The 26633-nt window shown below is 38.1% G+C and overlaps 1 protein-coding gene across 7 annotated transcripts in view; it reads right to left on the bottom strand.

Moving 5' to 3' along the window:
* NTNG1 (netrin G1) overlaps nucleotides 1-26633 on the bottom strand; it is a 446663-nt gene that overhangs the window by 83679 nt on the left and 336351 nt on the right. For all 7 annotated transcript variants that reach the window (XM_072644169.1, XM_072644174.1, XM_072644172.1 and 4 more), the window contains exons 4-5: nucleotides 18396-18568; nucleotides 5916-5942 (exon numbers count right to left, since the gene is read on the bottom strand). In XM_072644169.1, coding sequence (XP_072500270.1) covers nucleotides 5916-5942; nucleotides 18396-18568 — 200 coding nt within the window. The remainder of the gene's footprint in view (nucleotides 1-5915; nucleotides 5943-18395; nucleotides 18569-26633) is intronic.

The raw sequence follows: 26633 nt of genomic DNA, 5'->3' as shown, positions 1-26633 counted from the left end.
TTTGGGTCAGAGAAAAGACCTGGCCTCAGGTCTTCCTGATTCTGAGGCTAGATCTCGTTCCAAAACTCTCATTTGGACCCTTAACTATTATTATATTCTGACGTGCCTCATCATGCAAAGTTCCATGTGTTTCTTCTTACCTCTCTGAGAATAGCTCCTTGAAGATAAGAATTGTGTGATATCAACTTGATAATACACCTTTGCAGTCCCCATAGAGTATAATATGGTGCAAAGCACAAAGTAGCTACTCAATAAATTTTTTTTTGGCTAACTGGTTCTTGTTATTACCATTATAATTATTCTTTGGAGTTTGTAATCTGCAGGAGGGAAGTTGCTAGGAGTCAGCCAATAAAAAGATTGCTGAAAGTTGCTCCTAACACCCCTAAAGCTCAGCTTGATTGATCTATAGACCTCATCTCTGGAGAATCTCCTCTCCTAGCTTTTTGGGAACACTGAAATAACTCTGAATATCTTCTACCTCAACATCTCTTCTGAGGTGTTTGGGGTCATCAAAATTCATCTTGCAATGCCAGTTGTACTAAGCAGAGAAATGCCAAGGGGTCAGGTCCTGTCCACTCATAAGGGATATGTGAATATCTGTAATATCCTTTGTTTTTTTTCCCCAGGAAGAATCCTGAAGGGTCATCCCTGGTTTTATGTAGAACCAAAGTGATAGTTTTCTACCAGCCCTCCAAGTTCATCCCCCTAATCCAGTAAATCCTCAGGCAGCTAGATGACTCAGTGGATTGAGTGCTGGACCTGGAGTCAGGAAAACCTAAGTCCAAATCCAGCTTCAGTCATTCACTAGCTGTGTGACCCTGAGCAAACCATTTAACCTCTGTTTACCTTAATCCATTGAAGAAGGAAATGACAAACACTCCAGTGTCTTTGCCAAGAAAACCCACGGACAGTACCATGAGGTCACAAAGAGTCTGACGTTACTGTACAACAATCACCTAAAGTATTAAAATCCTCAGGGAATCTCTCTTATATATACAGAGTTCCTGTATGGCACCTGTCAGAGGTCATGGAAGAAAACCTTTTAAATGAGTAATTGGAGCTAAACTGTATTCCATTCCTTGGTAGGGAATAGCTAGCTAATGCCCAGATATTAGCTCACACTTAAAATTTTGGTCTAACTTCTGTCTTAATTTTCAAAAGTTTACCCAGCAAAAAAGATTCTTAACTCAAAGTCTATCACTGGCAGATCAGACATGGAAAAGTTCTTTCTTTTTTTCAGTTGGAAAGATTTTTGAAGGTTCACATTTGGTGTGAATATATTTGCCTCTCAGAATATCCAGAAAACTTTTGGGGACACAGTGTCAGCTAAGCCCCAACATTCACTCAATTTTAGGAAAACCACAAAGGCTTTGTGAATGTGAAATGCTAATTACACAAATATGAAATGAATCTGCAATGGTGGCCACTGAGCACGCAATACGACATGGTCCCAAGAAAATTTCACCTGGGACTTTGACCTCTTTTCTAGATCTTTGGCCAACACAGCCTAAAATGAATGTCATACACGACACAATCTGACATTATGCTATTCTAGCTCAGTGATTTTATTTCTTCCTTTTTTAACATTATAAAAAAATCTAATTAGTTAAAGGGCAATTCAAATTAAACTTTTATTTGGAGGATTGAGAAGTATTAAGGCAATGGAAGACAAAACAAACCCTGCAGCTCTCCGGATGACATGATCATGATTACTAATAACCCTTGGGCAGGAAAATGATTAACTTTGCTATTTTACTCATGATCTAGGTTTATATGAGAAACCAGAAAAGAGGGAAAATATTTAGAGGCTGCATGGAAGACAAAATTTACAAGGTCTCAAGACAGCATCAAATGCTTGCAAATAAAAGAACATCTTTATGCTTTCCTGACAGGTTGATGAATACCTGCTGGTCAGACTTCTTTTATTTAATATTAGTAGCAATTAAATCATTTGAAGGGACTGTTAATTTTACAATGAAGGTGATGCTAGTTTCAGGAAAAATCTCAAGAAAATAGATATAGACCTTAGGTGAATTATTGCTATGAACAACATGGGAAGTTTGCAAGCCTGGGGTTGGGTAGAGGCAGAAAAAAAAAACAAACATTCCCTGGCCACTATACATCATTATTTTTTGTTTGCTGAGGCTAAATAACATCATGCTGGTCTTTTTCTATTTCAAAATAATTCAGGAAAATAATGCACTGCCAGGTTTGTCCAAAGTGCTTTATTTCTGTCCTGTTTGGTTTGCTATTCAAAGAATGAGTTCTATTTATCTAAAATGGCCAATTTTTATTTTGGAAAAAAATGTTGGGGTTTTTTTTGATAGACCATCTACTGGAGTTTAAGATGCAATCTCTAAACTCTGAGTCATCTGCCATCAGCAGGTTTCAGAGGTGATAATCACCCACACAAAGCTATTTGCACATCAGGCCAATCCTTCCCATGTCTAATTATATACTTTATAACATACTGTTTAGCATAATTAGTGAAATTATGCTTACAGGACTAAGGATCAGATAATATGGGTTAGAAGGGAATGATTAGCTTTAACACTAGAAAAACCAATACAAACTATTAATTAGATCATCAGTTACAACAAATGAATGTTTTGAAAGAACTTTCCTATTTACAAGTGCTCAGTAAGCATGATATAAATCAAACTTAATTGACTGGTCATCATACTGAGTGAAGAAAAAACACAGATCATAAAGCTCCGAGAGTTGTGAATTATTTGGGGATTCATTAATTGCTGACAATATCACCAGTAATCTTTCAGCCATGTGGCCAAAGCATGCTGAAAAGACCAGCATTGGGATTGAGTTCTCCTGGGATGGTTATAGGCCCTGCAACATAATTGATAGACAACAGCAGGTACAAATGACCTTAATGGGAAAATTGTTACATTTTTTTCAGATGATCAGAAAGGATGAGTATTATGTTTTTGCATTTGATCTTCAATTACATTTTTAAAAATTTCAGATCTATATTAAAATTGAAAAAGAAACAAAATTGTTTTTGCACGTATATAAAGTGTACATCTCCATATACATTGCATATACATGCTCACACATATACTTACAATATATACCCCAAACAAATGGAGATATTATTTATTTTCTTGAGGATATTCTTTGATCACCACATATTCATAGGTGCTACGTGTGTTGTGATGGCATCTTCTTTGTACATTGGTGAAATTCTGATTATTGATTCCCTCTTCTCTTCTGGCTAAAGGGAAAAGTGCTAGAAAATACTTGAACCTAGATAAAACCAGCCCCTCCCTCTGATTCACCCCCTAAAAACTCTATCCTTGTGCTTTCTAGGAAAGATAACTCATTGTCTGAATAAATTCCTGATCTTTGAAGAGGGAAGGAAGTTACATCCTCTTATACCCCTTGATCCCATCTCTGACCCAATGCAAGCAGAAGCATTTATTCCTACAAAGAGGAAGAAATGCACAGGTATCACTAAAGCAGCTTCAAAGAATTTATTCTTTGTAGGATTATTGGATTGGATACTTACAGTTAGGTTGCTTAAAGTTTGCCAAGGGTGTGAGCTTTGGTCCTATCACACCAGGAGATTCTCACATTTTTCCCACAGGGAAAAAGATGGGAGATTCTGGAAATAGCCATTGCACTGTAAGGAACTGGGCTGGGTTTGAACTGAAGACTTTGGGAACATGTTGGGTGAAGGATTTTAATTGTTAGGAATTAAATTTTCCTAAATTCTTGATAATAAAGGTTTATAAGCTTTCCAATGTCACAACAAACCATCCTTTCAGGTCACCATTGATTACAAAAAGAAAAAAAGAAAAAGAAAAAAGGATTCAGATTTCCCATTTAAGTGTTTGTCAAAAGGCCAACATCTGCTGATGCTCAGAGATGGTGAATGTGGTGGAGACAGCTTTATGGAGTGTAAAGCGAGCAGTACAGTCAGAGAGCCCATGCAACACAGAACTGACACCAAACAGAAAGAAACAACAGTCTTCTTCCCAAGAGCTACTTTTCCATCTCTCCATTTCTGAAACTTTTGACAAGCTGATTACAAGTTCCTGTAATAGTTTCAAAAGTGTTCCTTTGCTAGCTCCCTTTTCCCATAAAAGGCATGAGCAAATGCAATTGTTAAGGTCTGAAAGCAGCATAGAGCTGTGTATTTGCAGTTAGGCAAATGCCGAGGGAGACACGAAAGCAGAAAAATTAGGCTATTAAAACCAAAGGCTTCCATTTGCAAGTCTGTAGCCTTGATGTTGCGCCACTTAAGGCTGTGGAGGGAGACGCCATGGCATTAAGGTGGTATCTAAATGGATGTGAAACACTACTCCAATTTACAAGTAGGCCAGTTTTGATGACATTTAACATGGTGTCTAATGTTTAACAAACCTGGACCCACGCCTATTCACAAGCTTGCGTACACTGGATTGATTTATAAATGGAAAGGCCTGCCCATGCATTTAAAATTAAAGCAACTATTTGATCCAAATTATTGGAGTATTGCTTTTCAGCTGGATGTTGAGTATTACAAATCTTCACCTGCCATCGCTTACATGATGATTTTCCTTGGCCATCCCAGAGCCAGTGACGAAAGCCAAAAGGAAGTCAAGTCAATGGGGGGAAGTCTTTAGTTCAATTATGCTGTGTTATCTAAGCATTCTCAGTACTTTATTTCTAATCAGCTATTTAGCTCTCGTACAAGGATTGTAGACATCAGCAAACTAGACAGTATATCTATAAACTACATAAGATACTGCCTTGAAAACCATTTAGATATTCCCTTAATAAACTCTGGTCTTTGGGGATTGGCCTATATCTATCTCTTTAAATGCAGAGGAATTGAATAGCTTGAATCTCTCATGCGAGATCCATGGAGTCCAACAATGCATGCTCTGAAACTGTGGAGGGGAAAATGCCCTCTTTTGCCAACCCTTTTGGGAGAGGGAGTGGGGGATAGGAATGGCAAGGAAAATTTTCCCTTTCAAGCTTACACCTGTCAAAGGCTTCTAAAAGGATTTCCAGCACTTTGCCTTCTGATGTCAGGTCTTAGAATCTGGCTAACTACTTTTGCTCACTAATACATACATACATATATATAAATATATATATATTTGAATCATTTTCCACCCCAAAAAAATATCAATGAAGATAGTGAATTTCATCAGGATCATTGTGGTTGTATGAAATGGACATCTGGATAATTGTGTTTTATTTGCTTTTGTTTATTTGTTTTTGCTTTTCTCCCTTTAGGCATTCAAAAAAATATTAGGCCTCCTCAAATCTCAAAAAAAGCTTACCTTTACAAAATGCATCAAAGCCCTTTGTTTCATAACAGTTTCCTTTCTGTCTGATTAATAAGTTTTAGTTTTTCACTGGTAGCTATCTGCATAGTTCAGATAAAAACAGCAACAGAACTTTCTTCTTTCTTATTACGTTTGAAATCCTATGAAAATAGGCTTTCATTAAGCATTTCATTAAGTAAAGAGGACAATGTAGTTTGTCAAAAGAACCCTGACAGAGGTAATTTTGTAGTTCTGGCCTTTTGTTGACAATGAGAAGTCATTTGTGAGACTATATCCTCAAATGAATTCATAAAACTGGTCTTTTATATATGTAAATATCTTGTACTGTCCCTCCCCCATCTATTTTGATGTTACAGCTGGTGAGGGCAAAGATTAAATCTTACTCAATTTTATTCCCCCTCCCTTTCCCGAGTGCCTAACACAGTGCCTTTGAATTAGATTGATTTGAATTGAATTATTTCACCTGGACTGTCAAAGTTTAACTGAGAAAAAATAAAAACCCATTAAGACTATTTCAAGAAAATAGTATCCTGAAATCAGAAATGGATGCTGGGAAAATAGACCTGAGGAGCTAAACAATAAAGCAAAGCTATTCTAGACTTGTTTCATGTTTTTACTTACTACCAATACTGGAAATACTGGGAATACCTGGGGAGAAAGAAGACAAAAAAAAGAACCCATTAGCCAGATATTAGCACAGGACTCAAAATTATTCACATTATATCAAGAACAATTTCCTTATTACTTTTTCCTTATCACATTCAAAATGTTAAAAACAAAAACAAATCAAAAATCCTGAAATACAAAATGAAGCTATGCAAAGCCTTTATTTCAGTTCTAAAGTACTTGTGCTCTCAAGAGGTAGGAAGCCATGAGCCAGAGTTCAGCATCAAACTGCTTTTCCCAGAAGTGAAATGGGAATTCCAAGTGCCCTTGCGACTTGTGCATTAATACCAAAGAGGCCATTAGCTCAGCAGAACAGTTACTGAAATAGATTTACTATCTGGGTAAGAGACATAAACAATGTATGTAAACTGGGGGGTACCTACCCAAACATTTTAACCCAAGTCATAGATTAAAAAAAAGAATAATGTATTATAAATTCCATGGGTCAGCTGTTGAAAATCGTTGGGGGTTTTATTTGATTAACTGCATATAACCACCATTCTTATTCCACTTTTACTTGTCAGTTACATGGATTAAGCTATGTAATAGAAATTTAATTGAGCAGAAGAATACAAGAATGCATTAGGTTGCTTATATTGATCATCCACTTCATTGATTTTTTTCAGCTCTTACTTCAATTCTCCAGTTGCATTATAGAGGTGGAACCACTTCAGAGTGTGACTAGACTTGGGATTGGATTTGGACCAAATCTAGTCTTCAAGCTGAATAAAACTGATGAGATAATTTGATAGTTCAGCAAATTTTACTGAGCAACGCCTCGTAACTTGTATCATCTCCACTGGGTCTCAACAGTTCATGGTTCAGTAGATAGAGCAGTGGACCTGAAGTCAGGGAGATCTGAATTCAAATTCAGTTTCAAATTCTTGCTGGCTACGTAAGTCAGAGCAAGTCAATTAATTTCTGTTTGTCTCAGTTTCCTCACTGTAAAATTGGGATAATCAGAGCACCTTCTTTGCAGGATTGTTGCAAATAAGTCCAAAGAGTATTTATAAAAAGCTCTTGGCATACAGTATGTGCTTTAGAAATGCTTATTCCTCTCCCCTCTTTTCAGTATTACTGATGTTTGCCTATAGATGGATATTACACTGGCTTTTTATTAGAATTCTCTACCTGATTTAAAAGTTCTTCTGAAATCTATTTCCTAAAAAGTGTGAGTGTGTGAATAAACACACACATATGAACATAAACATGCACATGTACACATATATATGCCTACACATACACATGTGTTTATGTATGCCTATGCATCTTTGTGTATATATTCATAATATTTATGTATAAATGCAAGTGCATACATGTATATATGTGTGTATATATGTTTTTGTATGAGATAGATGATAGATAGACAGCTCTATAAACTCTTCATGTGTAAATGGGAGGAGTAGGCTTTCTGATCTCTACAATCTTTTTCAGCTTTTAACTTACGATGCTTTCATATATTTGGTATGGACTTATGATGTTATCAGCATTGGAATGCCGAGTTTAGAAATGCCCTGCACTGATGCAAGTTGGCAACTGGTTTGTAACTTATACTCTTGGACAGTTGCATGAACCACTGAGAGTTTAAGTGACTTATGTAGGGTCACATGGCTAGAATGTCTAAGAGGCAGCGCATGAATACAGTTCTGCCTGACTATAAGACTGGCCCTCCAGCCACTATTCCCAGGATCTCTAAATAGTTCTTTTAAATGTAAGCCTTATTTTGGACTGCACAGGACATTTATATGTAGATGTATTTTCCTTTGTATTGAGAATCACAGAATTTTAGAGATAGAGATTGATTAGAGGTCCCTTAATTCAACCCATATTTATCCATGAACTCTTTTACAATGTATATAACCAGTAGGTATCCAGCCTTTGTTTGAAGACATACAGTAAGGGGAAACCAAAAACCCTCCAAAGCAGCCCACTGAATTTTTGGAAAATGTGAAAGACTGTGGAATTTAAATACTGAATAGTCAAATAATATCTAAAATTAAGATACTGAAATAAACCACCATCTTGAAAAAAAAGCTCTTACATCTTACCTAGAGTTCTATTTTTTTTTCTTTTTAAATTAAGGAATATATTTCTGTCCATTTTGAATATTCCTTCAAAGCTCAAAGCCAATACAGACAAGATTTGGGAAATGGATGTTTGATTTCAGATATTTGGCATATATACCATCTCTTATGTCCCAATTAAGCCTCAGGTTAATTGCTGACCATGACTTAACTGAAGCTAAGTTTGGGTTGGAACAAAGATCCCTTCCTATCATCTAAAATCTCCAGGTTGCAGATTTGAACTCCAGTATATAAACTAATTTTAGCCCTTTATAGATTTCTATGCCAGACTGCTAAAGTCTCCAGCTGATGCCTTAGTAGAATATCTCTGCAGCAGCATGACAGTGTGACCTCGTATTGGGTCTTTTTTTCCCCTTTGCAAATCCCCTGGGGAGGTATGATCATAACTCCAGCATCAATAGCCAGAGCTCCAAATTTCCCAATGATTGAAAATCCTGCTCTGCTGCAAAGAACAGCAGGCCTTTCGCAATCCTTCAAAGGGAAATGGTGTTACAGTGGCAGAAATAAACTTTTCATGTGTCTCCCAACTTCTACGGAACTAGAGGACTATGCATAATGGAAGACAACGTTCTCAAGGTACTTTGTCAGATCCATTACAGTGCAAAGCTAAGCGAGTGGAATCCTTTACCAAGATGCCCAGGGTTTTATTTCCAGAAGGGTTATCAGTGCAGGTAACAAATGTTGATCATTCCAGCCTTGCGGAACTTTCCCATGCAGGGTAAAAGGGTATTTTATTATTATTATTAATCATTGGCTCCTGAGGACTGCATCTTACACCTGCCTTCTGACTCTGGCTTTACAAAATTTGGGATACCAGAAAGGATCTTAAAGAACATCTAGCCCAACAACTTCTACCTATAGGAGGGAAAACTGAGGCCCAGGATTATATCTAGGATCATATAATTGGTGTCTGGATCAGGATCACAGATAATATCACAGAAACACAATAGAATGTGGATAAGGTACACTGGCACACCTTGACACATTCAGCCTGTGCAAGCCTACAAGTAGGAACAAACCTACATCTGTGCTTAAGGCCCAGTGTTATTCCCATAATATCACAATGCATTTCTTTATGGTGCTCTGTGGGAGTCATTTCATATTCTATAACTATAAAATGAGAATCACTCAGAAGAGATTGAGATTTAAATTGTTCATTTTAGTACAAATCTTTGTAACGTTACCCCCCAAAAGTTACTGTTTTCAATCCCTACTTTGGTTATGTCAAAATAGATGGTATATCTGGTAAGAACTCAATACCCCCACTGAAGAGTAGACTGTAAAAAAGGATCCCTCAGGCAAAAAACAGCTTTCAAATATTTAACAAGCCCAAACTTCCCTGGAATGCCCAATAAATCATGTGCTAGTTACACCACGCTTTTACAAATGCTAGAATTTTTCTGGGCTTGGCCCCAGTTAAGCGATGAACTTAAGTCTACCACCACTACAGTACTTGTCTCTCCAATCAACAAGAATGTAGTTCAGAGGGTATTCAGGAAAATTGCATAGTTTGATGTTGGGGGTCAGGGTGACCACAGAGAATTTTAATCACACTGTATAATGGAAAGAAACTCATGAAGGAGAGGACCACCACAGATGATGACAATAATTCCTAATCAGAGATAGAGTAGAGTACTTACTATCCATACTGGGCCCATGGCTTCCAGAAGTATGACTATCCCCTTTGAGAGTGGAGGAAATATAATTCGGTGGAGGAATCCCAAAATGTGAAGATATAAGAATATTAGAGCTAAAAGAGTTGTGTTGATTAAGGTCTATTCTCAGTCTTGTCTTTAGATGAGTAAACTGAGGCTCAGAGATACCATTAGATTGTAAGCCCCTTGAAGGTCGGGACTGTCTTTTAACACTTTTTGCATCCCCAGTCCTTAGCACAGTACTAGGCACATAGGAGGAACAGAATAAATATTTCTTGAGTGACTGAACAAAGTGTCTTACCCAAGTCTACTCTTTGTGATTCAACATGGTAAACCATTTGCTATTCTAGGTCTTTGGGGCCTGATGCTGATATAGTTCTTGTAGAGAAACTAAAACATGGTGCCCGTGGCTATGGATCTAAGGCTGACTAGCAAATCCTGCAAGTCTCTAGTGCAGATCTGTCTTCTTGCGTAGACATGTCATGTCAGTTTGCGACATTTGTACACTGCGATCAGCTCAAGCACACCATTGACTTCTGTTGCTGTTCAGTTGTGATCCCATTAGGGATTTTCTTGGCAGAGATACAGGAGCAGTTTGCTGTTTCCTTCTCCAGTTCATTTTTAAGATGAAAAACTAAGGTAAACTGGGTTAAATGACTTGCCCAGGGTCACAAAGCTAGGAGGTGTCTGGGGTCAGATTTGACTCCAGGCACTTGAATCCAGGTGTTCTATCAACCACATTCACTTAGCTGACCCCTTCAACTACTTTGTACTAAAAGAAGGAGAAAAAAAAGCTATGTGGTTGATAGAAACATTCAGTTCCAGTTTAGTTTGTTTTTTTTTTAAAGAAATACTTTACAGCTAAGCCCCTAGAAATGGACTAATGGCTTATGACCAACCATGTTATGACATCCTACAAACTGAACCAGCAAAAAATGGCAGCAATGGACATATTCAGTCTTAATGAAGTCAATATGATTGTAGCCTCCAAATAAACACTGCTCTTACAGAAGGAGCATCATTCTGTTACCCATCACAACTCCCTCTGTGAATCAGTGAATGTTTTAGCAGGTTTCCATCTGGAGGAGAGCAAAAGAGATAAAAGCTTTCCATGCTTTAATTTGGGAAACAAAATGATCCTTCTTGCAATAATTAGATACACAGACACATACTGGATGGGTCTCTGTGATGGTCCTGGTAGTTGGATGGTGGCCCCAGGGAACCAGGATCTTTAAATGGTTTTTTAGAGTCAGTGAGTACAGAGAAAACATTTATCAAAAAGGAATGTGATCAAGTGGGAAGCCCAGAGGACTTGGAGTCAGAGGGTCATTGTTCACATTCTACTTACTCACCATGTGACTGTGGCCAAATCTATTTCCTCATATTCAGTTTCTTTATCTGTAAAATAGGTGTAACAGTGCTTGTGCTGCCTTACTCCTAGGTCTGTTGTGAGGAAACTATTTTGCAACTATCATAGAAAAATAGAAATGTGAATTATTATCATTTGTTGTTATCATTACTTGATTATCATAATATCCAACAGATTTGCAATTTAAAGGAAATCTTTTTAAAGTCCTTTCACTGCTCATTCTGTGGTCCAAATTACAGTTAGATTTCTCCTAGGTGAAAGTAAAATACTCTTGAGAAATTAATTGCTGAAGGTTCAATGACAACAAACATCTATGAACCTGGGATTATCAGGAAATTAGATTTGGAGGTACTGTATTCCTAAAAATGACAAAGTTGACCCCAAAAACATGAGTATAAGAGATTCATGTTTTCATTTTCCAGAATAGATACGTATTGTGAATATTGTGATAGATATATATTGTGAAGTACTTGGACACAAAATTAACAGCAGCAATACTAAAGTTAAGCAATAACAATAATTTATACATTTAAGAAGGAAAATGTAAGGGCAGTTAAAATATCTCATCATCTGCAGTAGGGAAATTGAACACTGGGGAAAATTAATTAATAGGTCATTGGATTTTTAATCATCTGGCTTGAATAATAAACGTTATGAAGAGTGTTAGGTTTGATTGATAGGATCATATATTAAGAGACAGAAACAACCTTAGAGGCTTTGAATTGAACCCCTGGACTTTACAGGTAATCAATTGAGGGTAAGAGGAACTAAGAGATTTATCCAAGCTAGTGCAACCAGTAAGAATCTGCAGTGGAATTGGGAGCCAGGTCTTCCTTTCTTCAATCCAACACTCTAGTCCAGGAGGAGGGAACCTCTGGCCTCAAGGCCACATGTGACCTTCTGAGTCCCCAAGTGCGGCCCCCCCCTGCTCTAGCCACTAAATAATGCTGCCTCTCAAAAGCTAACTTCACTCTTCAACTCTGGAGATAAGAGAAAGGAATGCTTATAATATAATTTGAGCAGTGTAGCTTTTAACTCTGTCTCACATGACATTTTTATCAACAGAACTGGAAGAATTGGTAGAGGTCATATTACTCTTAGGTGAGTACACATAATACTAACGCTGTCTCAGCAGTAACCTGGGGTTGAGCGGGCTGCATTTACCAAATGTGATGGGGCAAGAGATGATCTTGACACCTTGATTCATGGACTGGGCAACAGAATTTAGGAAATTCTTATTAAAAATAGGTGTGATATCAATTTAAGCTATTTTAAGTATTGAAAATAATAATAGCTAGTATTTATCCAACACCTACTATATGCCAGGCTCTATGCTCAGTGCTTTACAAACTGATCTTTACAACAGTAAAGTGTTGAGGAAACCGAGGCAAATCGATGTTAAATGATTTGTGCTGGATCACACAGTTTTTAAAAGACAGAAATGGAAACAGATTTGACAATCTGGAAAAATGGTCCATCAAATATGGAAGATAGATACCGAACTGAAACTCAGGAGAGACTGTGGATGTTTGATCTTGCGAAAGTTACTAAATTTTAATGGGTTTTATTTTCCTGACTTGTAAGACTAGGAGGTTGTATTATATAACATCTAGGTCTATGCAGCTTTAGACTGATACGCTTATCTAAATTTAAGAGTCATCTACCAAAAAAAAAGTTCTAGGGAGAAAATAAATATAGAGAAGAAGGTCGAAAATAGGGCCATTAGGAACACTCAAGTTTAGGGTACAGTAGGTACAGTACAGAAAGAAACTGAGCAGCAACCAGATTCTTGTTTGTCCTTTATTTTCTAAGAGAATCAGGGACATCACAGATGATGTCTTGCCTTGTGGGTGAATTGGATTTAAGTGAGGCAGAGTTACACAAAGTCATCAGCCTCACCCTTTCAGAGCCATCAAAGTCCAGTGACTGGACAAAAGTCAAGACAACTGGTAATGGTTCAGGATGCAGAGGATGACTGTCATCTTTGATGTCAGGGGAATGGGCAGACGGGAACAATTTGTTCCAATAGCCATAAAGGTGAACTCTCCCAGGAATCTAATGGGCAGAAAAAGAATCAGAAGAGAATAATCACAGAAGTTAAGGGAGGAGAGAGGAATCAAGAAACAGGGGATAATACACACAATACGCACTAGATAAGGAATCAAATAAAGTAGACTCAGGAAGTGAAAAGGGGATATTGGAGAAAGAAGTTTCAGTCAAATGATGAGGTCAAATTGTAGATTGCCACGATTTGAGGATTGAATAGGTGATGATGAAATAGGGGTAGTGATTGTAGGCTTCTCTTCTTAAAAGTATAGCAGGAAAAGGGAGAAGTGATATACCTTAAGAGCTTTATGGTGGTTTGGGGGAGGAAAATGAGAGACATTCTCAGATATTTAGAAAGCAGGAAAGTAGTGGGCAAATGGAGGAGAAGTACATGAGAGAAAGAGGTGAAATGATAAATGGAAAAAATTCCAAATGGAGATAAAGAGCTGGCATGGAAGGCTTAACATCACAAGAGAAGAAAGCTACCTCTTATCCAGTAGCAAAGAAGAAGATGGTTGAAGACACACAATGATTGTGATGTGTGGAGGATGGGAGAAGAGGGAGTTTCATGATGTATAGTCTCAGTTTTCTCAGAGTAGTAGGCAGAGGCATCATCAGCTCAGAGACAGGGGAGCCAAGACATAATTTGGGGCTTGAGGAGAGAGGAGAAAGTCTGAATAGCTTCTGTAGAGAATGTGATAGAGAGTCATTCAGAGATAAAGAAAAGAATTGTCATGTACAAGTGAGGGCTTAATTGCTTATTCTGCCTCTCTACCAGAGTGGTTAAAAGTATTAAATGGAAAATGTATGAGAAAAAGGTTTGGATATGGTAAAGTGCTATATAAATATAAGATATTGTTCCTACACCCTTTTAAACTCTTGTACTGCATGGAATCTCTATTACAGCTTTGGGACTAGGAACTGTGCCTCAGCTTCCTAAGCATATGCTGAATGGATATATACACTTGAGAATAGAGCATACAAGATAAACTGAAGGAATCTTAAAGCCATAGTTTCAGAGTTTAAAGAAACCTTAGAAGCCCCTGATCTTCATACTTTGGCCAAAATAAATTAAACAACTAATCCAGGAGAACAGAACCACAGAATTTGAGAGTTGGAAGAGGCCATTTAGCTTAACCCGCACATAAAAGGAATCTCTACTCCAATATCCTTGACCAGTGATCATCCAGCCTCAGCTGGAAGGTCTACTAGGAGGTCCATCTCCTCTGGAGGCTGCCCATTCCCTTTTTGGACAGCCCTATTAGGAAAGTTTTCCTGACATCAGGCTAAATCTCCGTTTTTCACAACTTCATTACTCCTGGTTCTGCCATCTGAGGTCAAGTAAAACGTATTGAATACCTCATCCACATTGTATCCACAGATACATTATCCACCTCCCCCACAAATCTCTCCTCTTCTGAAAATAAAATACCATATATCTTCAATTGTTGCTAATATGTAAGACTCAAGGCCCTTCCCCATATTTGTGACTTTCTTCTGGACACTCTCCAACATAAAAATGTCATTAAACTGTGGTGCCCAGAATTGAATACAATATACCAGCTGAATTTCTGGAAAAGCATAGTAGAGTAGGACTATCACCTCTTTGTTTTCGAAAGTGGTGACTCTCTTAATACAACCATAGTCAAGTATTATCTATTCGATGGCAGATCACAAAGCTATTTGATTACAGTTAGGATTAGAAGTGATGCTCTAAGTTAATTTGTACTCAGAGTTTTTTTTGATTTTATAAGCCAATATATTTTGATGTTCTGCTATTAAGAGGTAATATAATAAGCTAGAGCTAGATATGACATCCTATTTGGGGGACCATGTTATAAATATAAATGAAATCCTATTTGGGGGGCCATGTTATAAATAGACCATTGGTAAACTAAAGGACATCTTGAATGGAATGAAGAAGAAAACAATCAAAAGAAACCAATGTTGTTGATCATAGAAAAGAGAAGACTTTGGTGGACTATGTAATTATAGAATTTTGGCAATAAAAGGTATATTAGCATAAATAATCCATTCCCTTCATTTTATCAATATTAAGGGCCAGAAAGACCAAAGTCACACAGAAAGTTAATATTAGAGCAAAGACTAGAAGACAGTGCAGTAATCTTTTTGTCAGGGTGGAGCTCCAAATGGATAAATCATTGTAATAGACAGTTAACCCTTCAATTATATCATGCTGCTCCAAAGTGGAAGACAGACTAGGTTTCTCCTCTGTTATGTCAAACACCTATTAGGGCAGAGTAGGGCAAGGTATAGAGAGATATTTTAGCTAGGAGTCATAACTGTCAGTGCTATTCAGCACTGGAATGGGGGTCTCAAAAATATTGGGATTCTCATCTCTGGAAGTATTCTGGGATTGGATAAAAAAGACCTCATATTTCTAAAGCACTTTAAGGTTAAAAAGGTTCTTTAAATGTTTGATTTAATTTGTTCTTTATAATAAACATGTGAGGGTTGATGTCTAATTTGGAGAAGAGGAGACTAAGACTCAGAAAGTTAAACTCTGCCAGGATCATACAGAGTGTAAATTGTATCCTTCCTGGTCTTCCAGATTTCAACTGCAGCACTCTATCCACTACCCTTCACTGCCTGGTTGAGGGTAATTGTCTATTGAGACACTGGATATGAGATTTCTTCTTTCTATAGGAGTTTAAACAAGCTGACTGTAAGATTTTTTCAACTGTAATATTCTGTGGTTACTTCTACCCTACTGAGAAATGAGATATTGCCTAGACCCTTATTATATACTTGGAGAACTTTTGATCTCCACATTTTAAAAAAGCTTCATGAAAATGCTAGAAGATAGAGAGTAGCTGCAAATACAGTTGAATGTATAGGAGTTATGGTTTTAAAAGTTAAGTAACCTGATAATGAGCTTCAAGAATTTGAAAGATTAGTTTTAGGTCACTGACCAATTGTTCTCTCCTCCTAATGATCAAGAGAACAAGAGAAAATATGATTAAATTCCCATGAAAGGGTTTGGCTAAAAAAAGAAGAATATTGACTTAATTATCAGGGAACAGTTATAGAATTAAAAAAGAAACTGAGGCTTAGGTTTTGCAATTAAAAAATAAAAGGCCCAGCAGGTTGCAGTAGGCAAGATAACAGCTCCAAAGAGATCCATTCTGGTGGACTTGACCATCATTTTGTGCTTAGAAGACCTGCCCTCTTCCCCTCTGTTAACACAATTGAGAAAACAAAGCATCAGTGTTCTCTGAAGGGGAAGGCTATCCAATGCTCCCCAGTGAGTTTTAAATATTGGTCTAAAAAATTTCTGTCAGAAAAGAGGTTAGAAAAAAAAAGAGGTTAGGCATGCAACCATAGCCGGTGTTACTAAATGACTCCTTGATAACCTTTGTAGCTCTAGAAGTTTTTGATTCCCAGTCATTGAAGGCTTATTGAGCCACTGTTAATAAAAAAAATAAATCTGCCACCACCCCCAACCTAAAAAATCAACATGCTTGCTCAAAAGAGCTTTGACTAAATTAATTCTACGAGGTGGGCTGTCAGTTTTTCTTGTTCACAAAAAAGAAACGAAATACCCTTGCAAAATGGAATTTTTTTATTTTACCTTTTGAAGATTCATCTTTTCTTGCCTTGTAGGAATTTTATCATAATTTCATGCCCCTACACTTTGCAGTTTATTACTTGACCTATTACTCTTACATTTGACTTAATGGGTTTCTAGTTTCTGTAATATTAATTTTTAATTAAATTTTTAAGTTTTGATTTTTTGCACCTTCTGCTTTGAAGTTCATGATAACATCCTGAGCCTGACCTTTTGCTGTTGGGTTTTTCACCTTCTCATTTAACAGCAGCATCTGCCACCTCACAGTTGCTAAATAGTTTTTTTTTCATCAAATGGGACACCTTCTCAAGCTTGCTTTTTCTTTTCGTTTCAACAGGGTGAACCTCTGGCTTTTGGAGCTAATCGCCCATCCAGACAGCTGGGCTATTTTTTCTGGATGTTACTCCCTTGGCTTCCTGGAGTTTTCGAACACCCATCTTCCCATTAATGTGTAGGGGATTGAATTACTTGCCCAGCAATTAGTTGTAATAGGAGTTTTGGTGGAAGTCCTATAAACACAAGGGCAGGAAAGGCTGTCATGTCTAGGTCTCCTTTCCCTTTCCAGAGTGCAGCAGTCAGGTTCTTTATTCAAATATAGCCTTTAATGGTTCAATGGATCAAGGTTACAAGGTAACCTCAACAGGTGTGTGTGTGTGTGTGTGTGTGTGTGTGTGTGTGTGTGTGTGTGACAGAGAGAGAGAGAGAGAGAGAGAGAGAGAGAGAGAGAGAGAGAGAGAGAGAGAGAGAGAGAGAGAGAGAGAGAGAGAGAGATTGTAGTTGTTGTTTTGTGAGGAAGATTCTGGTTCTGTAATTTTATCTAGTTAGGGAACTCCCAGAATGGAGACACCTTTTACTGACGGAGCAACTACTCCATTCTTTATTGTCTTTCAGGGCTCCCTGAGGATGTGGTTAAGCTGTATGCCTGTGAGGGTCAGAGAAAAGACCTGAATTTAGATCCTGACTTCAAGAGACTGGCATTCTGTCCACTAAGAAACAACTAGGGTCTGAAGAACAGTCACTCAGTCGTATCAGTGGACTAATTTAGGCTGTCGTTCAACGCAGGATAGAAATGGGTGGAGTAAATGTGTCTCTAATGTCACTAACACAGGAACTGAAACGTGTGAGCAGTCAAAGAACCTAGAGACCAGGGGCAGGTCTGGGAATCTGGTTTAAAAAAATTACTACTGTATTTCAGTGTAATTTGTTTCCTCTGAAATCCTATGTCTTCTGTTTTATGAATTCAAAATCATTATTCTGAAAAAAGGGTTCGTAGATTTCATCAGACTGACAAAAAGGTTCATGACATGTAAAAGGTTAACAACCCCTGCCTAGAGGATTCTGGGGGACAAAAATGAATTTTATTGAAGCAGGTCCTTGGGTAGGAGCAAATGAGTTTATTTTATTCCTAAACTGAGGTATCTAGAAAATAATACTTTATTTACTTAGTGATTTTTGAAAATGTCCCATGATTTCAGTCCTTTTGAAGGGAGTTGGCTGGGGACAGATTGAACAGATCAGAAGGCCCTGAACAGAGTACTGACTGATGAGATTTTGCAAGGGGCTAAAACTGAAGCCCAGTGTTCATGTACCCTTTGCAAGGGAAGGACTTGATCCACACAGTGAGAAGGCAATAAGTACCGTATCTTAGATTATTTCACACTAATAATGTCATTACTGAGCAAATCTACTCACAGGTGTTGGCCGTGCCTTTGGGGATGGGGAGGTACGAGCCGGGGCTCCAAGGTCTGCCCTGATAATTCTTCTTGCATTTCCCACAGTCGGGGCCTGTAGTGTTGTGCTCACACTCACAAGACAATTTATTGTTGTCAAAGACACACACAGTGGCGTGAAGGTTACACTTGCACCTAGCAAAGAAGAGACAAGGGTGTCATTTCAAGTCAAGGTGTCATTTTAGCAGCCAATATGGCTCCACTCAACTACCCCTTTAGTAATAGACATTTCCTCTACGTTATGGGGGTGGGAGTAGGGGAGTTAAAACCCCTTCTCAAGCAGCACTTCCAATTTGATGTCTACAGTTCTTAACTCCTTATGGTCATAGGCTTATCAATTTAAAGCCTAAAGACACCTAAGAAATGATCTACTCCAATCTCCTCATTTTACAATGAGGAACCTGAAATCTAGACAGCTTAAGGGATCTGCCCAAGGTGAAAGATAAAATCAGTGGCAGCAGCAGGATTTGAATCTGGTTTTCTTAGTTCAAATTCACCATCTTTTCCACTGCATCTGACTTAAAAAGTTTCTAGGTTTGCTCATGCCTGATTTAGGAGACACAAGGAAATCTATGACCTCATTTAGATTCAGCAAACCTGGTAGACAGATTGTCCAGGATTATTCTGATGATTTATTTTTTTTAATCAATGTAAGTTAAATTGGATATTCAAACATTGTTACAGATTAAAAAAACAAACAAAAAAACAATACCATGAAAGTCAGGCTCTGGTGAAGAAACTGAGTCCCCAAAGTCTCTTTGCAGAGACTTTTTACTTCTCTGTGAGGTCTCAAATTCATACAAAGGGCTTAGAATCTGACTTCCTAGCCCGACAAAGGGGGCAGCTGCTGAGGGCTCCAGAAATTCAAAGATTTACTCTAAAAGAAAATGCCTAGAACCCTGGAAAATCAAGACACAAGCGGTGCATACATTTGGGAGTCTTTAGCAAAGGTCTTGCCTTTTCTCCCGTGAGCAAGCTGGTGATATATGAGCAGTAACAATGGAATATGCAATTCCCACAGAAATGTTACTATATCTAACATCTTTGACTCTAAAAATTGCAAAGGCCAACTTGCTATTTGTTGAGGCAGCAGGCCATAAATTGCACCTCACCGAGTGGTTGGCCAACTGTTCGGGGAAGAAAGAAAACCACATTTTACAGAATTATAGAGACGGAGGGTCAGAATAATGAGTATGTGTATAGATGTGTACACACAGGAAGAAAGATAAAGCTGCATCTTTGCATTTGTGAATACAGGTGCTCTTAAGGGAATAAAAACGCCCAGGACTGTCAGGGCCAGAAACAAAAATGATTACTGGATTTTTAAAATTCATTTTTTTCTCTTTCTCATAGGAATGTAGGTCACCATCAGAGTAAGAATCTGAGTTTCATATAGACAAAGCTATGTGGTTCTCCCTCCCCCTCCCAGTAGACGCCATGGATTAGGAAATGGTAACATCTCTCAGGAATACAATAAATGAGGCTATCTATCAACTGCTAGAGTGGATTTTTTTAATGACTCTCCTCCTGGGGCCCTGCTACCTGCTCAGAACACTGACCAATATGTACCGGCATGGAGCACATACCCAGGCTAAGAATATTCCCAAGGCCTGAGTCACAGCTGCCAAACTGACTTGTAACGAAAAGGTAGAGGACCTTCAGTGGTGTCTTCCCACTCATTCTTCCCTTAGGTAAAACTTTCTTAAGGGTCTGCTAGAAGCCACCATCCACTAGATGCATCCTGTCTACTGTTTGGTGATGAAATCTAACAGGCTACAATGGTGACATTTAAATAATACTCACTGTTTGGAAAATGGAATCAACATTCTAAAAAAAATACATTTTCAAAAGTCATTTTTTAAAAAACATGCCTGAAGGAGAGAGTTCTCTCTCCCTGTGAATGTTATACTTCTACCTAACAGAGAGACAGATAAACAGAGATAGAGATGGACACAAACAGACAGAGATAGACAGAAACAGATGGGGACATAAACAGAGGGGAGGATGAGGAAAAAGAAAGGAAAGGGAAGAAAGGGGCAACAGTGGGGAGGAAAGGAGAGGGAGAGAGACAGAGGAAGAGGGACGGAGAGAGACAGAGAAAGGCAGAGATGGGTGATGAAATACACAATGTTCAAGAATAAGTTGGATCTCGAAACTTTTTGTTACGTGCAGTTACATTTTACATGCAGTAAAATTTCTCTCTAGCCAACACTGCCTCCCTTAATTTCTAACTCTATGACTGAAATCCTAAGGGTAGAATCACAGATTATAATGATTTAGCACCTTATCTGAAACTGAAATTCCCCAATGAGGAGAAAACAGTTTAATCCCAAAGGATTTACTTGTGACATATTTGGAAAAAAAAGATAAAATATTAATATAAATAGAATTCTGTATCTTGTAACTGTTAATGTTATTTCTACTCGGGTAAATGCTTAAAGGCATCACCAGTATGTTCCATTCTACAACTAACAGGGGTGAAAGAACATTCATTCTTTCTACTTTTTGCTACCTTTGGCCCTCACCTGACCAAAGTCAAACCACTGTACAAGTCACAGCTCACTTTCCACTGCCTTCACGAAACTTTCCCTGTCCATTCCAGATACACACTGACTTCCCACTTCCGAAGCCCCAGCTACTTAGCACTTATGAGATGTAAGCAACTTTAAAGTCCTTAAGGTCAGAAGTAACTAGAGCTCATTTGGTCTAGACCCTTCATTCTACTGATGAGGAAAATGCAACCCAGGAAAATGAAATAATTTATATAAGCTCATGCAGATGTTAAGTTGAAGAGTCAGAATTTGAACCCATGTTTGCTCCTGGTTTATGACCTTAAAAAAGACATAATCCTACTGCAGAAATCTCTATTATTATTTCCTTTTATTTATTATAGTACTTTGGTCCTATGAATATTGATAAAGGGTTGGGAAGGATCACCTTGTCCAAGTTTTTCATTCTAAGACCAGGAAGCTGAAGTTAGAGAGGTTAATTATGTGCCCAATGCTACAGATTAAGTGATAAAGTCACCCAGGTGTCCAGACTCCAAATCTTCCACACTCTTCACTCTACCATGCTACACTTTCAGTCACTGGGACTCATTTGACTTTTCACCAGAGACGAGGAAATGAAGACTGAAGAAAGAGAGTGGGAGGCTGGGACGGTGTCAAACGTAAAGCAAGGAGTTGGCTAAGATTAGCTCTATATTCCCTCCTAATTCTAACTATGACTCCCAAGCAGGTATGTACCAGAGAAAGCTCACACTGGCTCCTGAGACCTGGTTGTTAAATTTCCAAGGTATAAATACCTCAGAAGTCAGCCAGCCCTACAAATTAGTGCTTGATTTATTGCCTTCTTGATTGTTTAGACTTGAGAAAGTGATATATGGACAAAATAATCATGCCGATTAAACTTAAAAGTGTGTCATCTGGACATTTTTGAGAGCTGATTGTTAAAACATTCACCAGCACACTCCTGCCCCTAAGTAACCTTTGTTGAAGATTACAAAGTAAATCTTTTCTAGCAGCAAAACTGTAGCTTTAATCTAAGTCTCTAGCCTCCAAGAAAGGGCATTTTACTGTTGACTCGTGTACAAACCTTCATGACCCCATTTGGGATTTTCTTGGCAAAGATACTGGAGTGGTTAGCCGTCTCCCTCTTCATTTCATTTTACAGGTGAATAACTCAGACAAACAGGGTGAAGTGACTTTCCTAGGGTCATACAGCTAGGAAGTGCCTGAGGCCAGATTTGAACTCAGGAAGATGAGTTTTCCTGACTCCAGGCATGGAACTCTATGTACTGTACCTCTTAGCTGTCCCAAGAAAGGGTTATAAACTACTCTTATTTCTATGCTGCACTGATTCTATTATCTCTAATCATTATTTGGGTACTTACTATCTGACAAGACTATTGAATATGGATGTGTTTATGTGTGTGTGTGTGTGTGTGTGTGTGTGTGCATGTGTGTGTGTGTGACAGAGAGATAGAGACAGACTACAAATATATACAAGCAGAGATCTTTAATCAGATTATAAGCTCCTCCATAAAGGTGATATGACTTAGACTTCTTTCTATCCTGCACAAGTTCTGGCCACATAGTAAGTACATTGCATACAATAACAGAACTGAATATCCCAAGGTCTCCTTCAGAAAACGAAACTTGTCCTTGAATTTTATGTACAAAAGCCAACTACATGAAATACACAGATTCTCCAAAGATGGGTGAGATGTCAGAAACCTAATTCAATTCAAATCTATCCTAAAAGGATTTTCCAGCTTCCTGACATCTGAAATTTGACAATTATGTAAAAGAAATGTTTGTCTGTTACTAAGGATAGCATAGGGGCATAAAAAGGTTTATAGGAGGAAAATAAAGGAAAAACACAAATCATTTATTGATTTCAGGTTCTCTATGTACCTTTTGCATCTCAATAAATATTTAATTTAATTGGAAGAAATACAAGATTGTATATTTAGAACTAGATGGGATGTTCTACCATCTAGTCCAATTCCCATATTTTACAGATAAGGACACTGAGGCTTTAGGAAGGTTATGACTTGGCCCAAATGAAAGCCAATTAAGAAAACATCTATTATGTCCCTACCGTATGCTAGGATTTGTGTGATACAAATGCAAAGACGAAAATAATCCCTACACTCAAGAAACTTCACACAGGCAGCAAAGTGAGATTTGAATTTAGGTATTTTGACTCCATAGAGCACTCATTCCATTGATCAATCTACCACCAGCCCAGCACTATGCTGAATATTAGAAAGGACACAAAGGTAACTGAAGATGTGTTCTCTGCCTTCAGGAAACTTAGTCACTTTGGGGGAGGCAAACTAGACCCACGTGAAAGTGGTAGAGAGCCTATTGGTAGCTTTTCCAGTCTTTCCCTACTCTAATCCATCCTCTAGCCACCAAAGAAATTTACCTAAAGCACAGGTCCAAATATGCCACATCCCTACTCAAGAAACTGCAGTGGTTCCCTAGGAACCTCTAGGATCAAATCAAAATTCTGGAGTTCAAAGCCCTTCATAACTTAACCTCACCCTCACATTTCCTTAGTCTTCTTAGATGTTACTTCCTTGCCCCATAGTCTTTGGTCTAGTGACACTGGCTTCCTTGTTAATTGCTGAACAACACATTCCATCTCTCAGGTCTGAACTTTTCCTCTGGCTGCTCCCCATTCTGGAATGCTCACCTTCATTATCTCCACCTCCTGACTTCCCTGACTTTCTTCAAGTCCCTGCTAAAATCCCAGGTTCTACAGGAAGCCTTTCCTAACCCCTTTGAATTCTAACGTCTTCCCTCTATTAATCATTTCCTATTTATCTTGTAGATAACTTGTTTGTATGTATCTGTTTGCTTGTTGCTTCTCCCATTAGACTGTGAACTCCTTGGGGACAGGGAATGTCTTTTGACTCTTTTTTGTATCCCTAGCGTTTAGCACAGCACCTGGAATGTAAATAGATGCTTAATAAATGCTTATTGACTGGCAAGACAAAACATGACTAAAGGTGTGTATGTGGATGGGAAATTCGGCCTGCTAGGTCCTTGGTTGCGGCCTTTTGACTGAATCAAAGTTTTATAGAATGAATCATTTTATTAAGGAGATTTGTTCTGTGAAGTTTGGAATCAAAGGATTGCACTTGAGGACCTAGAAGGCCACATGACCCCTGGAAGAGATTTACAAGGAACTTTTAAAATCCTTTGGGCTAGCTCCTTCACTTTATAATGTAACTGACTTACCAAGGGAAATGACTTTCCCCAAGGTCATAAAGGTAGCAGAAAGTAGGACCAGGAATTGAACCCAAAGTCCTCAGACTCCAGGTCTAGTACCTTTTCTGATATACTGCATTGCTTAAGGCAAAATGTGGTATGGGAAGCCAGAAAGAGTAAAATTTCAAAGTTGGCTTCATGTAAGAGGCACATGAGATATGTTGGATATAAATAAGGGAGAAGAGTTGGGAAGTCTACTCAGAATAGAATGGTTACAACCTATAGGCAAAAGTGGTCATGGTGTGTTAGAGAAGCCTAAGAAAGGTACACACTTATTCCCTTATAGTCCATGAGTATAACAAACTGAAAAAGTTTTGATTTGATGCTTGAAGGTTGGTATGTTTATATTGGGAGAACTCTCTCCAATGAATTAAACTTTGAGAGTCTAAGGGGTTGCTTGGGCACTACACCAAGGTGTGATTTCTAGAGAAACTGTATCTGCTGACAAAGCCTGGTTTCCCGGTTTGCTTTCTCAGTCACTGTCATGACTGCCGTATCAGAGCTGAGCATGTGAAAGTGGACACCAAGGTTCTCCAATATTGCTCTATATTTAGAAATGTCCTCCTTCCATTTTCCACAGCTCAGTTGATTGTCATCATCCTATTCTGATCACACACTGAAATCTTTTATTGAAAGCATTCATTGGGTGTTTTTCTCCCCTTCTCTCCAGTGGGAAAGAATGGATTTTGCAATGATAGATTGTTCTAATTTCCTAGCATGATAAAACCTGCTCTTATGTGGGTGGAGGGTAAATCTGTTCAGCTGGTCCCTTGTCTTTGACAGGTTCATTATTCAGTCACATGGCTATCATTTCCCCAGGCACACAATTCAGGAAAGAAAATCCACCCTGAAACTCCTCTGGTGACCTGAATTCAAATCTGGTCTCAGACACTTACTAGTTGAGTGACTCTGGTCAAGTCATTTAACCTCCATCTACCTCAGTTTTTTCAACTATAAAATGGGGGAAGTAATAACATCTACTTCATACGATTGTTGTGAGAATCAAGTGAGAAAATATTTGTAAAGGTGTTTGACACAATGCCTAGCGCACAGTAGGTACCTGTTCCTTCCTCTCTTCCTTTCTGATTGATGAGTATAACTACATGGTCCACCATATTTAGCCAAGAATCACCATGCTTCACATTCCATCTCAGCTATTTTCTTCCCATCCACTCTGCCTGCCACTGTAAACAAGGAATATTGAAACTTGTCACCTGTCCTATGACCTGGACATGTACCATTCCTCAGTCTCATCTGCCTATTTTCCAGTTCTGGAGCAATAATCAAATTAATACTTCCATTCTTCCTGGAAGGATGTACCAATCAGCTCTGCTAACCATTCCTGTGACTTCCCAAAATAAAAACATCAATCTTTAGCCTCCACCTCCCCATATGAGTTCATAGCATCATGAAATAATATATTTAGAACTGGAAAGAGCTCTAGAGATCATTGATCAATCTTACAATTGAAAAGTCTTGTGACTTATCTAAAGTTACATAGCTAATAATTCTCAGACCACTAATAATTCTTCTAGACTGATGATGTCTTCCTGTATTAAAATGCATGCTACTTGAGTCTCACCACTTTTGTATTTGCATTTCAAGTACCTTATTTACATGGTGTATGTTACATAGAACATAATACATGCTTTTCATTCATTCATTCATTTACACCTGGATAGTATAGTGCAAAGGGTGTTAAATTTAGGATCAGATGGGCAGCGTTTGATTTCTAGCTCTGATATTTCTCAGCTGTATGATAACGGATGTGTCTCTCAGCCTTGGTGACACTGTCTATAAAATGGGACTAATTATTTTTGCACCATGGTCCTCACGAAGCTGTTGTGGGGAAAAGTAGTTCAAGCACCATAAAATATAGCTATTATTGGTAGAGTGGTTATCCTGAGTTTCCAAATCTTTCATAACAGTAGAATCTTAATATTGGGACATCATCTTTTCAAATTCTTCTGTAATATCTGAAAAGTGGCCATTCAACTTCTACCCTAAAATTTCAAGTGGGGGAGAATTCTTTCTCAGTTTATTCTGCTTTTGTACAGCTCTTATTGTTAGTCAGATTTTTCTTATATTAAGACCTCAAAATACCATCAATCTAATGACTAATGTCCCATTCTTTCTTTGGTGCAGACCTGTGATTTGATTGGAATGAGGAACTCAGTGTGGAAACTTTCTCCATCAACACAGGTCAGTCAGTAAGCATTTATTAAATGCTTGCTATGTGCCAGGCGCTGTGATAAATAGTGGAAATACAAAGAGGGACAAAACAAAATTTAAAAAAAAACTCAAAGAGAGTGCATTCTAAAAGGGGAACAACATGTAAGCATAACTAGGTATACCAACTCATCTGCAACTTATAAAAACATTTGGCCAGAGCTTGTGGTTGAGTCATTTTTCAGTCATGT

The sequence above is a fragment of the Notamacropus eugenii genome, chromosome 2 (genome assembly GCF_028372415.1).
Source record: "Notamacropus eugenii isolate mMacEug1 chromosome 2, mMacEug1.pri_v2, whole genome shotgun sequence".
NCBI classification, from domain to species: Eukaryota; Metazoa; Chordata; class Mammalia; order Diprotodontia; family Macropodidae; genus Notamacropus; species Notamacropus eugenii.
The sequence above is the reverse complement of the archived record's forward strand: the minus strand, read 5'-3'. Positions and strand labels throughout refer to the sequence as shown.